A 20,836-nucleotide genomic window follows, 5' to 3' on the forward strand; every position below is an offset into this window, starting at 1 on the left:
AAGCGTTTCTTAGGTAGAAGGAAGATTTCTGGAGGATGATGACCAGTTGCTCTTTAACTCAGGAAGAAAAGTCTGGGTCTAATTCATTTGTTTGGCAATGGAACATCGGTAAGTGTGAAAAGCCCACTTGATATGTATTTCCTGTATGTTTCTCAACTCTGAGACATCAACCTTTTGCTACCTTCTCCCCTGAAAATGCCTTAAAGGTCAGGGTGCCAATGGTGAGTTCTAAAGAAAATTCTAGAACATACCATCTGTACACCAAACTTCTGAGTACAACAATTTCAGGTGGCCTGTCCACCATAGGTCAATTTGCATTCAAAGTAACCATTCTCCCACTAAAACCAGTTCCGTTTCCTGATTTCTGTACGGATGACAATGACCACTTCTATCTCCCTACCACCACACCCCAAATGTAGAAATCACCTGGGAAGCATCTCCCACATTCAGTTACACACAAAGTCGAGGCAGCACTTTCACTGTCACGGCCTCTATCCTGAACATCACTAGGTTCCTTGTTAAATCCTTACTGAGCGCCCCTATATACCAGGTGCCAGGTGTGGGGGATATGTCAGCCAAGACATGGACTTGACTCCAAGTCTGGAGGGGAAGCCAATGATTACACAGGCAGCCACAGCAAAAGGGAAAGATGACTGACCAAGCAGGAAGCCCAAGCTAAGGAAGTCAAGAGTCTCTGTCATGTGCATTTGGGACCAGAAAGATGGCTTAGGCCTTGCTAGGTGGAAATCTATGTATGTAGAACACTCAGCATTGTTACACCTGCAATTAAATGGCGTGTACGAGTTGTTTAATAAAGCCGCTTTTACTCTAATGTAAATGCCTAGAGAGCAGGAACTGTACTTTTGCTTAGCCTTCCATCCCTGTGCCTAGAGTTGACAGCTTTGTCCACTGTGGGCAGATACCTGCTGGGTAGTCGATGGAGTCCTCAGTTCTGCAGTCCTAGTCCTCACCTGTGGAAGGGGACACAACCACCCACGGACTCCTGTGATGACTGAATGAAACAACGCAGATAAGGTGTGAGAACTTTCTGGCACAGGACAGCTGCTCAATAAAGGTCAAGTCTCTTGCCCCTTTGTTCCTATAGGGCCTGACATTTTTCCAAAAACTTCCCACCCAGGGCCTGACATTTTGCTAGGGCTTCTCTCAGGTGACCAGAGGTGTCAAGACAGCCATGCGACAGGTTCACGTGCCTGATGACGGACTCTCAGGTTTCTAGTTTTATGAAGTCACAGGCAGAGCTGCTACTGTGAGATATTATTACCCTATACTCGTATAATTGTTTTGTGTACTTACAATGAAATACTACAAGTATCATTACTTATATTCAAAATTAAGCTCAAATTGGGAAGATAAGGGTCACTTGTTGAACACGTACCATTCTTCTGATGACAATGGTTCTATGTAACTTGTTTCAAGCCTCTGAACAAAACCTGTAGTTAAAGGTCATATCCCACTTTCATTAGAGAAGGAAATTAGTGCTTGGTGAGGTTTATTAGTTCACAAATATTAAATCGATGAACTAAAATTCGGATTTGGGCCTGTTTAATTCCAAACTCATGTTCTTCCTACAATCCTGAATGCCTTTCTTCAAGAGAGATCTTGGGGGCATGTTCCATACAGATGGGTCTCCCCTCCCACCCCATTCATAGCCCGTGTCCACCACTCTTCTCCTGCAAACTCACCTGCTACCTAAGCAACCATACTCCCTCCATGCTTCCCAGCTGGCCTGTACACATCTACTCTCCATGCAGCAGCCTAGGCTATCTTTAAAAGATCTGTACCAGATGGTGCTCCACTCTCAAATGGTTTCCACAGCACTAGGATAAAACTCTTACTCTGGCCTTCAAGGCCCTCTATGATCCAGCATGGCCCGCGTATAGCCACGCTAGACCACTCTCTATGTTCTCCATATTCTACAACTGAGGGCCTTCCCCACCTTTTAGATCAACTCAACCCAAACATTACTTCCTGAAGCAGGGCTTCACTGTTCTCTCCAGACATGCTCTAACATCACCCCGTTTTGCTGTTTCTAGCCCTTATCTTGTGTTTATGCTGACTCATTTGTACACGGTCTGTCCTTCCCACTCTGCCGTAGCTAAAATGAAAGCTGTTAGGGTAGGTTCCCTGTCGCTCCTGTTCCCCGTGGCATAAACAGTGCCTGACATGGGCGTCAACATGAACAAAGTCTTGCTGCTGGGGACGTGTTTCATGCTCTCAAGCATTTAGTGAAAAATATAGTCTTGAGCTCCAAGTGGCTTTACTCACGTTCTTGCATGCCACATGGACTGTGTCCCACTGAATGTGGCACCTCATCCTTATAACTGTTGTGCAGATAAGCAATCGAAAGTCCAGATCCAGATGCCTCAAAGACACTTCTCTAGAAGAGACAAAACAATGATACAGGAGCCCCAAGCTCCAATGGTGGGACGCACCTTAGTGCTCTAAGGCTTTGGAGGAGAGAGCAGTCAGCAGGAAGCTGACAATCTTCCAGAGAGGAGGCCATACCTGAGGCAATTCCTATGAGACAGGCAGCAGTTGGTAAGGTAGAGAGAAGAGACAAAGGGATCAGGAAAGGGCTGCTGGCAGGCTGATTACTGGGGCAGAGGAGGCCAGGTTGGCTGCTCCTGGTAGTTCATGTTGGGGAACACAGGATAAGAATGGTGAAAGTGATATGGCCAGGGTCACAATGCCAAGGACAACTCCAAATTTTTAGCCTATAGGAAGTGGGGGAGGGAATCGGAACATGGGACAATGAGAAAAATTCTTGTTTCTGAAAGATGAATGGTCATCGACAACTAGGAAAGGAGAGGCAGCCTGGGAAGTAGACCAATTACGCGATGAAATGGCAGATAAGCAATCACTTCACAAGATGGTGAGCATCTGCCTTGGTAGTTTCAGAGATCAGAAAAGTCAAGTCTGAGACATTTTAAGGATGAACAGGCTTTGATAGTCCTATCCAAAGCACCCACATGCCCACCTCAAGCACAGAATCGATCTCTTCCTATTTTAATTACTTCTGCGTTGGCTTCTGACATCAGAGATAAACATTTTATAGGTAATACCTAAGTCTTACTTTTTTTTTTTTTAATTTATTTTATTTATGATAGTCACACAGAGAGAGGGAGGCAGAGACATAGGCAGAGGGAGAAGCAGGCTCCATGCACCGGGAGCCCGACGTGGGATTCAATCCCGGGTCTCCAGGATCACGCTCTGGGCCAAAGGCAGGCGCCAAACCGCTGCGCCACCCAGGGATCCCCTAAGTCTTACATTTTTATCCCAAGCGTCCAGCATTCACAAGAGGAAGGACCTCAGTAAATGCTGCAGAGTGCCCAAAGGAAGGAATAGCAAGAAGATAGCTGGGCTGCAAGCCTGACGATAAGAGTGGACAGTTGCCACCAGGGCCAAAGAGGGGAAGGAAATCTCTTTGAAGGTTAAGAGCTCAGCTTGGGATGTTCTGACTCTGAACAACAAAGGAGTTCCTGGTAGATTTTCTAAATTGTTACTTCAGTTATGTCACACATTCTTTAATACTGGGATGCTATTTTTTTTTTTTTAAGGATTTATTCATGAGAGAGAGACAGACAGACAGACACAGACACGCAGAGACAGAAGCAGGTTCCATTCAGGGAGCCCGATGTGGAACTCGATCCTGGGACTCCAGGATCATGTCCTGGGTGGAAGGCTGGTGCTAAACCGCTGACTCACCCACAGATCCCTTTTTTTTTTTAAATATCACAAAGTGTGATGCAGTTTCTTTTGACTTAACTGGTCTTCATAGGAAATAGGTACACCATCAGAGATAAGAAGAGGCATCAGAGTTGAGGTGAAGGGTGCCAGCTGTGGAGTCAAATCCCTTGGGTTCAAATCCTGCTTCCACCACTTACTGAGTGACCATGGGCAGCCTAGCTAACCATTCTCCGAGTCCTTGAGGACCAGTTGTGAAAATTAAATGAACATGAAAAGTGCTCAGGACAGTGTCTGGCACATTGAATTCACCAAATAGTTGTTCTAAATCTTTATACATTTTGGTAATAAGTTGACAGTTTTTAGCCTATATATTCCAGAATACAATTAGAAGCTATAAATCCATGACAAATTTCAAATGCTTATCAGATTAACTTCCAGTCAGAATTGAGTAATATTCAGCCAATATGAAAACAGTCATTCATAGCATATAAAATAGACAAACATTCAATAAAAAATGGACAGCGGATGCTTTCTGGACTTCAGAACCTATGATGCCCTAGCTTGTCAAAGTCCATTCTGAAGGTGTGTCAGTGTCTTCTTTCATCCAGCTGCAGACTCACTCAGATGTTCCCTGAAAGCCCCATGTATTTTTCTGTCTCCATGGCCTCTGTGCCCCCTTCCTCTGCTTAGATTCCCCTTCTAATCTATCTGGTTTACTCTTAGGTGTATTTCCAGGCCTACATGAAATACCACTGCCTTAGCTCTAGCTGGCTTCTGACCTACCCCGACCCCACCCCAACCGGATAATACATTTCTAAGGGTGCTTCCACTAGGTCCTAACACAGGTAAACTAGTATATAGCATCCCATCTCTTCTGCAGCCTGTGGCATTGGTCACATCTTGCTCTCTATTCCCAGAGCTGAACAAATGTCCTCATTATATGCAACTACAAAAACTTTGCCTTTAGATGAGGATTACTTGATGTTAAATCTCAACCTCCCTTTATACTCTTAAAACAGGATCAATAAATATCCAACTTTAGTGCAACACATCCATCTTTTAACTCTACTGAGGAAAACAATCCCCAAAATAAACAGTAAATTCAACTTTTCTAGTGAAGTAGAAAGAGACCAAGGGTACATTTCTCTAAGCACCAGTCTTCCTAGCAGGATAACATGAAGCTACCAAGTAATGGATTTATTTCTCTATCTTGCTTGAGAAAAATCAGGATTTTTAACTAAAGTTGGAAATATAGCCTTCAAATTCAACTCAACATTCATGCAAAGTGGCATGATTTCAGGAAGAACCTTGACTAGTTTAAAAAGGGGTGTGTGTGGGGGGGGGGACACTATCATGGGTAGAGCCCTAGAACATGACCTACACTGTGTGAGAATCCTGTCAGACCAGATGGAGAAAAACGCCAAATTTAAGGTATTCAACACAAAGTAACAGCCGTACAAATTAAGTAGCCCTTGGGATGAAAGACTGGTCCACTATTCAGATGTTTCCAGCAGTAGCATTTCAGAATTGCAAGCAGGTAGATAAGTCACCTAGTCTTACTGATTCATTATCAGTTCACAGAGCTAGGAAATGACAGGAGAGCATCTTAAATATTTAGGACTCAAATATGTGTCTTTCCACTATACTATGGTGTCTCAAAAGCTTTGCAGAAGCCCACTTTTGCATCTAATGTATACCACTAACCCTGTTCAGGTCACAGTTCCTTACCCCGAGCCAGGGGAAAAGTGTGACCATTAATTTCCATAAGTTAGGGAAGGAACTTCATTTTGTTTCTAATTGGCTTTTTAAAGAGTTTGTTCATTATCTTATTCTATCGTACCTTAATTATTACTAACAACATCAATTGTGTTATTAAATCATTCAGAGATGCCTAATAGCTTTTGGTCAGATTAGGAGTCAGGAACTAAGAGCAATTTACCTTGCTATAAATACAGACAAAGGAATGCCTAGTAGGTAAGGCATTTCTTATAGGGGGTAATGAAAATTCAGAAATTATAGTGATGGTTGCACAAGTCTGAATATACTAAATCTTTAAATTGAAAAAGTAATTAAGGAATACTAATTTTACCATATCATTTTTGTTCTGTATTTACCCCATATGTTAACCTGCCTAATTCCTACTACTAAAGTATTAAGTAACAGGAGTAAATGTAAACGTTATGCAAACCTTATAAATATCAAGACTCAAAATCAGGCAATGATTAGTCACTAAAAAGAGATAAGTCACGGGCCTTTTAAATAAGGCTCAACACATACATACACTTTGAAAACTAAAGGACAATTTAGAAAATAACTTTTTGGAAACCCATTCAGTATTCAGAGCAGTTCAAAACAAATTTTAATAAAAGTTCTTCCCATCAAGAATATAAGGACTACTGGGAGCACCTGGGTGGCTTCAGCTGAGTGTCTGCCTTTGGCTCAGGGTGTGATCCCAGGTCCTGGGATTGAGTCCCTCCATCGCTCTCTGCAGGAAGCCTGCTTCTCCCTCTGTCTCTCATGAATAAATCTTTAAAAATCACACACACACACACACACACACACACACACACACACACACACACCTACCTTACCTTGTGACAAGGAACCAAGCAATTTGACTGAAGTCTGGAGAGGATCTCATATATGTTTTAATATGTGGCATAGCATTGCTGCGGCCAGATGTGTCAGCCATCCATTTGCTAGTGACAGGAAAGAACCATTACCAATAAGAAAATATAAATCTGTTATAAGCCTAATATTAGAAAGCTTCACGAAAAGCAAAATCCTATAACCTAAAACACTGGATACACAGTTCTGTGACAGGACCTCTGATATTTTATTAATCTCCATGCAGAGAACAGTGTAATAAAGCACTGTGACCTTTTGGTATCTAGCCTTCCTTTATTTTATTTTGGTCAGGAAGACATGTATATACTCCTGTCTATTAATTCTGTTGTGCTTTCAGCTGCATATGTGCAGGTTTTGTTTCCTACGTGGACTGTGAACTCCTTAAAAAGAGGAATTATACTTCCATAGTGTGTTACACCAAGTATAGGCTCAGGAAACGTTTTTTCAAAGTACAAGATGGGAAAAATGTCAACAGGATAACCATTAAAGTTTAAAAGCAGAAGGAAAGTTCAGAAACACTTCAGTCCAAGGCTGACATCCATCCGTGTTGCAGGACTTTGTAGGTTTTGTAGGGAATAAGGGCCGACCGACATCATGAGGCAACAATCCTTGTTGCAAAAAGAGGCCGGGCCCTCAAGAGAAGATGCTGAGACCAGAATTAGGCAGATCATTCCTTTAGTCATAAATTCACTTGGATGAATCATGAAAGGAGCTCAAACGTTCCCTGTAGGGAATAACCTCCCGAGAGGCCCACGGTGACACGCTGAATTAGCCTGTAAGCTACCAAGATGCAATCTGCCTTTGCTTCCAGTGGTCAGGTGTAGTAAGTGCCTGAAGCAAGCAGGGATTGGCCTAGAACACGCAGAACAGGCACACTGGAACGATGATGATGAAAGACATTCCTTTCACCTGCCTATTCAACTATTCACTGAACCCTTATAACAAATCAAATATGATCCCATTTCCTGGAGAAAGTGGTGTGGATTCCACCCTCAGCAAACTTGCAATCATGCAGTATGTACAGGTGCAGACAGAAGTATAATCTGGAAACAGGAACTAAAATGCTGCTGGATCACTGTCTTGTATATCTTAAAAGTGTACTACTATGTCAGTAATGTTTTTTAAAAATGCTGCTTACATAAATTCTAAACTACCCAACATCATCTTTTTTTTCATTTGCATGCCAATATTTAAATACAAACTTCACAGATCTGTTTTATTCTTTGGTATTAAAAACCTATTTCAAATAATGTTCAAAACCTTGTTTTAAATTATTTCTATCACTAACATATGTAGATGAAAAAAAATACAGCTATATTATGTAAGGTTCTTTAAAAAAAAAAAAAGACATAAATAACATTCTTATTCCTAAAGAAGCAATAGCAGCATTCTAATCCAATTACTTACTGAAAATAGGAATGGAGCCAATTCTGTTTTTCAGCTGTCTGGATGCTATAGGGAAGAGAGCCCCCAGCTTTTAAAAGAAGAAAACAGGTATTATAGAAAATAATTTGAGGATCCTTCATTAAGAATCTACAGTAAACACTGAAAAAACAAAACCACTTCCTAGGAAATAGTTCTTTCAAAGAAAAGGTCAATACGTGTATTAGGTATGTTCCCTTAGTTGGGTTTCCTTGCTTATGGATGCATGTTAAATACTAAGTGTTTATAATCTGAAAAGAGAAAAGGTATTTAATTACCCAGGAGTGGTAATTTAAACATCTATAATAGGACAGATTTGAAGTGTTTGAAAAACCACAAAGAATTCTGGCCTGTAGTCCTCTTGCATCTGAGAAATTCTAGCTCTATTTTGCTCTGGAGCATCTCCATTTTTGCTCAAGAGCAGGATACCTAGGGAAGCAGACTAAGATGAAAACTCAGTCCTTCTGCTTCCTTTACCTTTTACATTCTGATATTTCCAACCAGAGTTTGTATTAGATAAACATTCTTACAAATGGAATAGAGCCATCACTAAAATTAAAAGTTCAGGGGTGTCTGGGTGGTGCAGGTGGTTAAATGTCCAACTCTTGGTTTCAGCTCCAGTCATGATCTCAGGGTTATGAGATCCAGGCCTGCCTTGGGCTCCACGCTCAATGGTGACTGAGATATTCTCTCTCTCTCTCTCTCTCTCAACCCCCCCACCCTACACCTCCCACTCATGCTGTCTCTAATATATAAATAAATCTTTAAAAAGGAAAAAAGAAAGTTCAGCAGACAGTTTTTTAAAAGCAATTCTAAAAGCCATATTCCTGCATAGAAAACAGATACAGTTCCAAGTGGAAACACGATTAGTAGCCAGTTTCTGTTCATCTTTGAAAGGAGGAAAGTTTTATTATAGATTCACCAGTGACTTTCCAAACACATGTTGGAACTTCTCCATAAATAATCTATCCAAAAAGGGCTTTAAATTTCTGAGTCATCAAATAAGGCATGCTGTATCCTCTACTGCAAATAACTAAACGTATTCCGGGCCAGTTACAAAATAGTTTTATGGAAAATATCATGTTATTCTCCATTAAATACCATATTTTGAATGAATCCAGTTTATCAGAAGTGGGGAAAGGAGAAGACAAAACCAACCAACATATCACCATGTTCCTGGGTCTCAGTGAAATAATCTTGGCTTTGCCATTAGGTAGCAAGAAATGGGCAGACACACTCTAAACCTTACCAAAATTTCTCTGGCAGTGTCACGTCTAGTTTGACAAGCAATAAATGGACTAAATTAGTCTAATTCAGAGCATTCTGCTTCCAGCCACAAGCAAATGCCAATCAGATTTCCTTTTTCCAGAGGCAAACCCTGTTTGGGTTTTTGGTTACTGCCTCTTGAATGTGCTATCTAGAGGGCTGTTGGATTCCAAAAAGAAGTTTAGTGTCCAGCACTGTATAAGGAAAACAGCAAACAAGGTTGAAAGTTCCTTACAAAATCATCCTGGCATTTCCAGATGAAGTGCCTTAGAAAGTATCAGCTAGGTAACACCAAAGGTTCATCCCCAGATAAAGTAGTTCTGGACCTTAAATATATCTGGGATTCATAACTGTAAGAATCACACAGAGCCACAGACACAAGGAGGGAGAATACAGAGAGACCAGAGAAAAGCATGTCAATCTCTTTGGAAAAGCAGGACGCAGCAGGGAAAGGTGGGTTTTTTTCCCCAGACACCTTGTATGGACAACCAACCTGTTGTTGGCAGAAGGGACCATCTTCCTTGTAGGAATGAGAACAAGTCCCCATAGTGTTACTGTGAGGATTCAATAATGTACTAAAATTGTCCCAAAGCATGGAACCATCTTTGGAACATAGTACCACTCAATAGAACCTATTTCTATGATCCTTAGCCAGTTAAAGGGAAAATAGTTTCCAAATTTCTAACCAATTATTTTCTCAAGGGGAATGGCATTTTTATTGGTTGTTTTATGAAGTTTACCAGGACATTTATGAAGGATACACACACATAAATGCAACCAGGACATTTTCCACCAAGTACCTGGATATCCTTCTAAGCTGGTCCGCACATTTTCCACAGAAGGATAGATCTAAAAATAAAGGAAAAAAATTTTTTTAAAAAGGGTAAAATACAAAACTCAAAATGTACCATGTTAAAGAAACTTTCTTAAAAGGAATGTTTTTAATGAAAAGTTCAGAAATATTTTATTTAAAAACTTCGAAAATGTACTTTAAACTTGAAGTTTCATTGTATGGAAAAATTGAACTTCTATTAACCAGAGGATGCATATACACACATATTTGATGAAAAAAGTTTCCTCAAAAATGCGAAAGTAACACTGAGTTCAATGCAAGATTATTAATTCGGAAGTCTCTAATAATGCTCAGAATTCTGCTGGCAATGTTTTATCGAATTATTTTTTTCTTTGGCTTGAAAACCTGGAGAAAGGAATGGAAAAAAGTCACAGGCTGGTGCATGGCTGAAATGAGCTCTGCAGGAAACAGTACTATCCCCAGCAGCAGAGGATACGAGGGCCTCTTGATCACAATGGTACTGATATACTGTTTCCATCCAAAAATCCCTGAATAAAACCTCTCTGAAGAGGACAGATTCTCATTCTTCTCCAGGAAGAGTACTCACCAGATGAAGAGGAACAGCACTCTTCCCTGGGGTCCTGCTCTCCTTCCCCAGCGTCACCAAGCTTTCTTTAAACTCAGAACACAACCATTTTGAGTCATCAGCTCCCATGGACCCAATGCTTGAAAACTGACCTACTATCGGCCAAGACTCTCCTTTAGTTATGGATGAGGCGTGCTCTCTCAGAAGCTGTGAACAGAAAAGCTTTAACAACTCAGAACAAGATTTTCTGCCTTTGGAACCCCTAGCCAACAGAAAAATGCTAAAAATATTAGATATCAATTTCATACCCACTTTTTCTTTTTTTTGGAAAATATTCCTGAAGTACTAAAAATAACTTTAATGGAGTAGGTGGACAGAAGTGTTCTTCCAAAATTCTTTGTTTTGTATTAAAGCAAAACCAAATTTATTAAAAGATCCCTTTTAGTAGGTCAGGTAAACCACTGACCTGTCATATGAAATGAGATTTTTGCCTTGAAGTAATTGTTTGATACCTAAAAAATATGAACTATTGTATGATCTTGACTCTTATCATTTGAAAGATACTTTAACACTTGAACACCTGAAGTACTACAGGAAGCCTGATCTGCATTTCCTGCTTTGATACTTATGCAGAGCAGCAGAGGCAATCCAGAAATATTTGGAAAATTTATCTACTTCAACATGTACTATCTTACTACCAAGAGGCTGAAGAAAAATAAGCTGTAGTTCCTGTCCCAATGGAGCACATTATTCTGATGGATTGGCTGGTTTAGCATGTATTATTTTTCTTAACACTGCTTAGGCATTAATATTTATAATCATGCTTACCAAAAAGCCTAGTTCTCAGTTTCTGCTCTACTACCGCACAGTGTAAGAAACAGGACTGACCTGAAAGCTACGAGACCCAGTTTCTGTTCTGGTGCTCGAGCCCCTGAACAGCTACCTGGCCCTTGACACGGCCCCATGCTTCCATGTACAGATCAGTGAAACAAGTCTGACCATTCCCGTCTTCCCTGGAGGGCAGCTGTGACGCCAGAGGAGCTTGTGAGAAGTGGTCTGAAAACTCAGATGCTCTTGATCCCCCAGGAAGAATGATTCTACACAACATGTGTTGTATGTTAGTACGTAGCCTATCTCCACCATCAGTCCACAAGCTGACAGCCACCAACCAGCACACTGAAGGCTCAATGTGTGCCTTGCATTCTCTAGCTCATCTAATCCTTAGGTCATTTTTTGAGTGAAGTACTGTTATTAGGCCTGTTTTATTGAGGAGAGGCAGGTCACATGACTTGTAAACAGGTGAGGATTTGAACCCAGGTATGGGAATCTACCTCTAAGCTATGCACTTAGCTAGTGTGCTCTAAATGCCTTCTTGACATCAAGACATCAGCTTCAAGATCTTATCTGCCTTCAGCTAACTTCAAAAAAGGAAAATTAAACAGTTTCATTAACCAAGGGTAATTCTTACGTGACAAATACTTCACAGAAAAAAAGATAAAACTTTTAAGAAAGCCACTTCAGGAATTTATTAGTTTTAGTAATAGGTCTCCTAAACAGAGATGAAGAAAATTGTAACCTTTAAATTGCTTGTTGTTTTAATTTGTTAAAGGCTTTTCTCTGTTCATTTTTTACCAGCAGCAAAGGCCTCTTTTGTTAATAACACTTAAAAGGCGCTGGTTTAATAAGATACATTATAGCACAGTCATAGCCTTTACTCAAATAGTATTTGTTCTTTGTTGAATTTGTAGGTTAATATCCTGAAATCAAAAGCTACGACAGCTGACTGAGAAATCTATAATAACTAAAGAAGTCCTTATACTTTTGCCATGTAGAGCAGCCTATACCTCTAAAGGTAAAACATTAAAAATTACTGAACTATAATCAGACAACTTATCAAGAGCCTGTTCACCCAGAATTGTTTTAATTATGAAGCTGCCATCAAAATACATTATAAATGAAAAATATACATTAATTTAAAGAGATAGTAAAAATTCTGTTACCTTTCTAAGCCTAAAATGTCCCCAATTATCTTTATGGCTTCCTTGAAAGCGTCCTGGGGTTGATCCAATAAGATAAACACTAAAAGGATATAAAATACAAGTTATAGAACAGAGTGATGTGTTTTGTGGATCCCCAAATCACAAAATACACACAAAAAACTAAAACAGTAATGGATCCCGAACTCATTTTCCAGCCCATCAAATCATGCTGCAACACCCACAAGGTGTAAAATATCAGGCAAAGAAATTAAGAGTACTCCAGAGGGAGGCTTATGGTTAGCAGGAAGATTATTGGCTTCCACTTTAGGGCCCCAGATCCAGGAGATGCAGATAGTGAGAGGACCTGCTCACCTGGTATAAAGGACAGTCAAATATTCTACCTCTTCCCAAAGCCCCTGCAGTGGTACCTTGGGAGAAACGCAGTATCTACATTCACCCACTTTAAGAACCCCAAGTTCCCAAACAATACATACTTGGTTTCTGAGAGATCATGCTCGTGGATGGTATCTATCCACTCCTTGAGAGGAGCAGCATTATAAGCCATCAAATAGCTGATAAGATCAGCTTTAAAATGTGTTGCTGATTCTCCAGATCTGTGGGTTGCCTGGGCCATCCGTGGGTATAAGGGGCTCAACCATATTCTGGAATAGAATAAGAAATAACTCTTTAGGACCCACTAAAATTGGGCCTTTGCCCACCTCTCATGACTCCATGCTCTCAGCTCCCTCTTTGACTACACTTTCCTTATTCTCTAGCCCCGTCCCCACCTCCATACTGCCAAGACCCAGTGACAACAGCTAATGGCTGCATCCCAAACTGGCACAGCAAACTCTTGCCACCTATAGTAACCCCAGCAAGTTACATCCATGTAGCATTTTAGCCAAGTAGGAAAAGGTTACCTACACTAAGGAAAAAGTGCAATCTAATTTCAATAAACGCATTTTCATGATGTATAGGGTATAGCAGTTTGAGGTATTTTCATATTCTGTATTTCTCTGGTGTCTGCAAGGAGGAGCTATCACATTTAATATTACATTCACACTAACCTCAGACTTTCATATAACCCAGTAACATATTAAAGACATCTTTCATTTCGCCAGTTCTTTTCAAAAGGAGAACAAGTTCCTTTGCCCAACTTCTATAGTCCAGCAAGTGGGAAAATTGCATCAAAACCCAGTCCTTCTGTGAAGGGCTCCAGGATAGGTCACAAACAGCTTAACCTCTGCACATGTTTCTTAGCAGGGAGGCAGGTCACACCTTTCCTTCCCGTTGTGAGGGGATCCCTTGTACAAGGTGTAACACTGTGATGAGGACCAGCCCAGGTTCTGGGCTGCTAACTGGCTGTGTCATTTGGGGGCAGCTCAATGACCTCTGAGCGCCTGCCTCTCTATAAGATGAGCACGCTTGGCTGGGTGGATTTATCCATCTCTCCCTCACAAACAATTCAGAGCCCACAGGCTGGTTCTGGCTCCCCTGGGATTAGGGGCTCATTCACAGCACTGTCTGGATGAGGAACAGGACAGATGACAACTTTCTAAACCAGGATACCGGGATGTGAGGTGTTTTTAGCGCTTTACAAAGTAAAATGTGAAATTACCGTGAGCCAAATAATTTTAAAAGTGAGAAATTAACAGGCAGACCAACCAGCAGCTAAGAAGGATGGCTGGAACACTTGCATAGCAGAACAGCACCAACAGAGAATAACTAGGAGACCAACCATGAAAGTTGCACAGAAGGACTACATTTAAGCATCTGAAGAAAAATTATAACCCACAACACAAAAATGCAAATTTGAGAGATTAGAACTGTCTGTGCAATAAGAGTACCCTACTCTCGGGTAGCAGGTAGAGGGAAGTTGGAGATTTCATACCCTTGGATATGAAAACTTAAAACTGACTTTTAAACCATGTGAGGATATTACCAGTCAATTTAAAGAAAAAAAAAAAGCGGCTTTTTCAGGACACATGGGTGGCTCAGTTGGTGAGCACCTGCCTTCAGCTCAGTTCATGATCCCAAGGTGCTTGGATTGAGCCCTACATTGGGCTTCCTATTCAGCGATGAGCCTGCTTCTGCCTCTCCCTCTGCTGCTCCCCCTGCTGAGCTCTCAAAAATCTTTAAAAAGAAAACAAAACCAAAACTTTCAGTACAGGAGAAAACCTGAATCATTATCCTTAATCCCTTCCTCCACAGCAGTCATCCCAGAGACCCCTAAAGCGTCCTGGCTCAAGTTTCACTCTAAAACAGCTGGAGGCCATGGGTGGGATTCTTTGAGCCACAGGAGGCTGAGTGCCAAAACTCCATAGACTGATGAGTTTCAAAACCCAACTGGGCAGCTCAGAAGCTCTGGGAGGAGCAATGGTGTAGTTAACCCTAAACTCAGCTGATTGGGGGCCCAGTGTGGCTTAGTTGGTTAAGTGTCTGTCTTCAGCTCAGGTCATGATCCCAGGGTCCTGGAATCAAGCCCCACATCAGGCTCTCTCCTCAGTGGGGAGTCTGCTTCTCCCTCTTCCTCCCGCTACCCCTGCTTGTATGGTCCCTTTCACTAAAAATTTTTTAAAAAATCTTTAGATCAGGGGTGGGGCTCTAAGCCCCTTGCTATGGTGGGGAAAGGAGTGGAGATAGACACAGAGATACTGGGCTTGGGGGAAAAGCCTGCCTTTCAAACTGGAGGGGCGGTCTGGTATGAAGGGAGGAGGGTACTCTGGAGTCGAAGTGAGCCCACAGGACAGAAGCTAGAAGGTCCTGTATTTCAGTTCAGCTTAAAGGTGTGACTTGGGCTCTGTCACATGCCCTGGACTGAAGAGTTCTGGCCGAGCCTGGGCAGTGGCAGGGAGCATTAAGACAGGGGGAAGGAAGACTGGAGAATAAGTGAACTCTGAAGGGTTCCAGATGAATACTTAAGTTTCTTCTAACCCTGGCGAAGGCAGAGACATACAAAATGGCTTAAAAAAAAAAAAAAAAAAAAAGCAATAAAAGCCAGTCAGAAGGAGGAGCTTAAGTGGAACAAATCCTTAAAACAACAACAACAACAACAACAAAAACCCAAGCCCCTCTTCTAAAAAGTACTCAGACTAGAGCTAGCATAAGTATACCAAGGACTAAGGGTTAGTAATAATACAATTTAAAAAGCATGAAAAAATTTCAAATTCAAATTTTCTTTTGGAGATTCATGACCATATGAACATGTTAAAGACTCTAAAAAGGCATTAATTTAGATTTCTTTTATGGAAAAATAAACTCGGGATGATGGGAGGTTTTTAACATATGATTAACTTCTAAGTTTCCCTTTAATACTATTTGGGAAATAGGCAAGCAAGAATGCAGCAGGTACTGGGGCAAGTAACTGATGGGTTTCACCAGAAAAACAGATTCAGACCTTTCATTTTACACCCCCTTTCCTGCCTCAGAGCCTTTGTATATGCTGTTCCCTGTACTTGCTGTATAATCCCATTTTTGTAAGACCTGGGAAAAACAAGTATTTATGTTTACACGTATGATAGTCACGGATATGTATGTACTCAACTGTTAACACTTGAAGCAGTGGACCTGGGGGGGGGAGGTAGTAAGATACTATTTCCAGGTCTGTCTCTTTTTTATGCTACAGGTGAGGCTTTTGTGTTTTGTTTTGAAACAATCTAAGAAAAGAGTCAAGTGAATGCCACCCAGAACCACTGCTGTGAAGTAAACGGAAGCCTACAAACCCCTGAGTTTTCTGGTGCCAGTCGGCATGGATGAGGTTGGAGGTGTGTATGACCACCCGGAGGCCTTCTTCATACAGTAGTAACATCATTTTCCTTTAAAAATAAGAACAAAGGCATTAATGCTGTTAAAATATATACTATTTTTACAGTGCAAATATCATAGGCTAAAGGAGTTCTCAGACCCTTCTACTCAAACTTAACAGTTACAACCTTCGTTTCTTCTACATGTTATTAAAATCAAAGTCTATTTAAGTGATAGGTAGAAAACTACCTTCTGAAATGCTGAGTAAACGAACTTTTGCCTCATCCTGCCCACATGGCCAAGCCTGACACTTCAAGCCCTTATCTATTCAGGACCATGGAAACCTTGTCCAGTGTTTCTCAAAGTATGGTCACAGCCTCCTGCTACTACATCGTAGCTAGTGTTTTTTAAGGTGTTACAATAGAGGGGTGCCTGCGTGGCTCAGTTCAGCATCTGACTCTTGATTTTTACTCAGGTCATGGTCTCAGGGTCAGGAGATCGAGCCCCATGTTGGCTCTGTGCTGAGTGGGGAGTCTGCTATAAGATTCTCTCTCCCTCTCCCGCTTAGGCTCTAAAATAAATAAGTCTATTTAAAATAGTTAGAAACTCAAATATATTGTACATATTTAAATAACTGGTTTCATAGCATAGGAGTATGGACACGTGTGATAGACTATGTACACTGTACTTTTTAATGTGGGTTGTGGTTTGGAAAAGTTTGCAAATGCTTCACTATCCTAAGACTGATCTTTTCTCATATTCCACAGATGCCATACTCATCAACACGGATCTAGCCTTGAAGTCTTTCCTTCATGTACTCAGATGAGACCCAGCTGAGTCCTCCCTCTGCCATGGGCCTTCCCTCCAGTCGTCAGAGTGCTCTTGTTTTATTTCTAGACTGGGAAGGAAAAGGATACAAACAAGAGCTTTCTACTTGAAGCTAGAAGACCTAAGCTCTTGTCATCAACTGGAGGATGTAGGACCCTACGGAAGTCACTTGGTGTCCCACAGTTTCTCACTAATAAAGGATCAATCCCTTCCTTGCTGCTCAGGGTTTTGAGAAGGAATCATAACATGCGTTCATGAAATGAACTCTCCCCCATGTGCATTTCCAGGACTCCTTCAGTGCCTTGATTTCTTCATCTACTCCTAGAGGGCTTTTGGTCTCCCCATTGTTTCATGAATCTAAGTTCTCACCCTGTAACTAGGGATTCACTTCTCAAGGCAGTAACTCTGTCTTATTTCCATTGGGGCCAACATGCTACTTAATACCAACTGATGTTAGTTCACGCATTGGGGCGGAGGGAACTAACCACTTGTTCTCTCCAAATAAACAAAACTGAATTGTATATGGACAGAATGGGGTTAGCATAAAAAGATACTGCAAAGAATAGAAAAGAGAATGAGATATTTAGCTCTTGCCAAAATGAGAATTTAACCCAAGCTGGCAAACAGTAAGTTAATGCAAAGCTGGAGAAGTGACAGCTGCTGAACCAATCTTTTCTCCGTTTATGAAATGGGCTTCCTGAAATCTGGGCAGATTTACACACACAGTTGCCAAATCAGCAGCTGACTGTAATTAAGAATAAGGCCAGTTATGAATCCAAGATTTAAGTTTCACAAATATTTCCATTAATCAAGGCATCAATTATCAGGAAAATCATGTACTGCTGTCAGTGAATCTTATCCAACAGGATTGTGAAGTATTCTAAAGAGAGCCATCATCTCAGACAAAGTGGCAGGAGCTAATAAAATCACAATTAAAAATGCATAAGAAATGAAGTCTCCCCTGAAGAAATGTTGACCTGCATATTACCTGTTAAGTTGTGGGGGCAGTAAAGGGGATAATTTCCAAACCTGGAGCTATTCCAGTAAAGGGGGAAGAAAACCAATGTCTGCAGAGCACCTCTGTGCCAGGCATTCCAGAAACTCTCCAGAATACAATACACCTATCTCCCTGGTGATCCAGGAGGCATTAACAGCCTTATTTTACAACAGCAGAATCTATGGCCTGGTAGGTACTGGGAATGATCAAAGTTCCTGAATGAGCCAGAAGAGCTTGTTTGGATCTCATGGGGTGGGACCTTCATCTCACTAGGCATGGCTTCCACAGGGAAGTACAGGGCCAAGGACACGTCACACAACTGGCAAGTGTGTAGATGGGTAGGACAATGTGGGACTAAGTCCTGTGTGGTGGGAGGCCTGGCTACAGATATAAGTAGAAAGTGGTGCCTGACCACCCTGCAGTCTGCCACTGGCTCCCAGGCAGACATTCACCATTTGGCTGCTTTGACTTCCCCCCTTCCCCACTGATTCTCAGAGCTAGAGGTACTTTTGTTCCCAGCTCTGGGGGACAGTGAAAAAGTTCAGAAATCTAAAGCTCTGGGTGACAGGCCCTGAGACTGCATGGCATCCTACAGAAACATGGATAAAGCATGTTTATTGTACCTAACAGGGATAGTGACGCGGGCTCTATCTTGGTTGTCTTCAGATGTTTTGTGCACAGTACATGGTCCAAACATCTCTGCTAAAGTGGATGTAATCTCAAAGACTTCCTACTTAGTATAGTAACTACACTCTCAAGTTGGGGAGGCACATTACACTCCAGCACTGCGAGCTGGAAGGTTTCCTCCTTTTTCTAACTCCTAATATTTTGCCTCTCATCCAAACACTAAGAGCTACGAGAACTATTAAGTCTCAAAACACCAGAGCTGTGTCTCATTACAACAGTCATTTAATCAATTCTTTAGAAATTTTTTAAATGAGCAACTGAGTAACTTCAAGACATGAGTTTAGTCTTCAAGATACTGGCATTTTAATAAAATATTAACTATGTGGCTGGGAAGGGCTCTGTTGTAATTACTTGCCTAGGCATTTACAATTCTGAGTAACTGCTGGGCTCAACCTGTGGGGGGGGGGGGGTGCTGGGAAATCAATATTAGCTAAAACCAAATGAGAATGAAGAGTTAAATGGGTCCTTGTCCTGTCTTCAACAGTAGCTGGAAGATAACTGCTTATCTACCAAGGACCTCTATATAATGAAGAGGATGGACCAAATCATGTGTTAAGTAGCATAATAAAAGGATAGCCCCTCTAGGATCAATCAAATGTTATCGTGCTAGATCCTGGCCAGACCCAACATGCTCAGTCCCTCACAGGACTCACAGTGTAATTGAAATGAAGATGGAAGATGCAGGCTCTCGTACATGTTGGTACAGAACTGCAGCGTGATGGTGCCCACAAAATGCTGACTGCTGGCACAGAATGTGGGGCCACGCAAGAAGCTGACACTAAGGATCAGCAAATCATGTCCAGGGCCCAAATGGGGGAATTTTAGAATAAGATTTATGCTAGGGGCCCGGCTAAGGGTGGTGAACTCGGATTCATTTGGTGCTATTCATTACGGTCAGGACGTCTTCCTAGGACAGGCTGACTGCCGCCATCCACCACCAGGGTCTCTTGTGATGCAGGGAGGGGAACCTAAGATACCTACTCAGTCTACTCAAGGCTATTTTGTATCCTATCATCCTGTGATAAGTGCTCCATAAAGAGTAATTTATACCTGAGTTAAACGCTTAAGTTCACAAGAATCCTCAAACCCTATCCTGTTAGAGGCTACCCATCAGGGATGGTTGGTAAACACAACATTGACTCAGGAGGATTAAAGACCAGATACGATACTGTGGAAGAGCATCCTCTTATGAAATAGCTCAGCCCTTCCTGTTCTGGTTCCTTTTTAAAACAGGCTGTATGCTTCAAACCATATTTTGCCAAAGAAATATGAACATATTTCCTGATTTCGAGTCACTGTAACATCAAGAAAACAATGGCCACAAGCAAGACTTGGGACTAATATTTCGACAGGTCAGAATCCATCCTAGGAGATTCCTTGTTGCCCTAGAGACTGTTACCTGAAGGGACAGGCTTACAATTCCAACCCACTTCCACTGCTGGTTTATAAAAATACTGAAATAGGAACAACCATATCTTCTTTTTCTCATTTATAGAACAATTATGTAAAAAGGCTTAGTAGAACAGCCGTAAGAATTAACTGCAGTAGGAATCAAACTGATCATTAGGTGCAACATGTCATGTAGGAAGTAATAGATTTTCTTGCCCGGTTTACAACATCTCAAAATGGTTCTAAAAGAAATTTCTGATAAGTTTTGAGCAGGGATAGGCATCAGTGTCAAATTAACAGCTTTGTAGTTTATCACAGCATGGAGCTGACCTAATATTCTATTTAATGCAATTCAGCATCTTAAATCAGACTTTTTTTTAAGTAGTGGAATCCAAAGGCACATGACTGACACCTAGAGTCATCTGTAACCTCGGACTACATAACAAACCACCACCGACTCCACCCGCCCCGCCCCCACTGGCTGGAAGGGGGTCCTGAACAGAAAGCAGAAACCACATCACAGATTCAGATTTTCACATTAAGAGCCAGAATCCCAGGACTTTGTCTTAAGGCTGTTAGTAAACAGCTCCACCGCCTCTACTTTCTTACGGATGTTCTTTTCCCTGGCAAAACTGTCACCTGGGAGTTCCTTTAAGGGCACTTTCAGAATAGTGTCCTTGGCTCTACTAAAATCACACCCTCTCCCATCTTGTAAAAATTTGCTTACGTGTGGTGTGTTCCAAATGCAATATCCAACTTTGCCTAGGATGAAAAAGAAGTTGAGTCACTTATTTTTAGCAAACTCAATA

General features: G+C 41.5%; 1 protein-coding gene across 3 annotated transcripts in view; it reads right to left on the bottom strand.

The window, feature by feature from the left end:
• Nucleotides 1–20,836, bottom strand: part of TDP1 (tyrosyl-DNA phosphodiesterase 1) — a 94,912-nt gene that overhangs the window by 59,582 nt on the left and 14,494 nt on the right. For all 3 annotated transcript variants that reach the window (XM_055304316.1, XM_055304317.1, XM_055304318.1), the window contains exons 6-13: nt 20,755–20,789; nt 16,105–16,197; nt 12,877–13,044; nt 12,404–12,482; nt 10,425–10,610; nt 9,825–9,873; nt 7,744–7,810; nt 6,300–6,407 (exon numbers count right to left, since the gene is read on the bottom strand). In XM_055304316.1, the coding sequence (XP_055160291.1) occupies nt 6,300–6,407; nt 7,744–7,810; nt 9,825–9,873; nt 10,425–10,610; nt 12,404–12,482; nt 12,877–13,044; nt 16,105–16,197; nt 20,755–20,789 (785 nt within the window). The remainder of the gene's footprint in view (nt 1–6,299; nt 6,408–7,743; nt 7,811–9,824; nt 9,874–10,424; nt 10,611–12,403; nt 12,483–12,876; nt 13,045–16,104; nt 16,198–20,754; nt 20,790–20,836) is intronic.

This window comes from Nyctereutes procyonoides, unplaced genomic scaffold (genome assembly GCF_905146905.1).
Source record: "Nyctereutes procyonoides isolate TBG_1078 unplaced genomic scaffold, NYPRO_anot_genome, whole genome shotgun sequence".
Classification (NCBI taxonomy): Eukaryota; Metazoa; Chordata; class Mammalia; order Carnivora; family Canidae; genus Nyctereutes; species Nyctereutes procyonoides.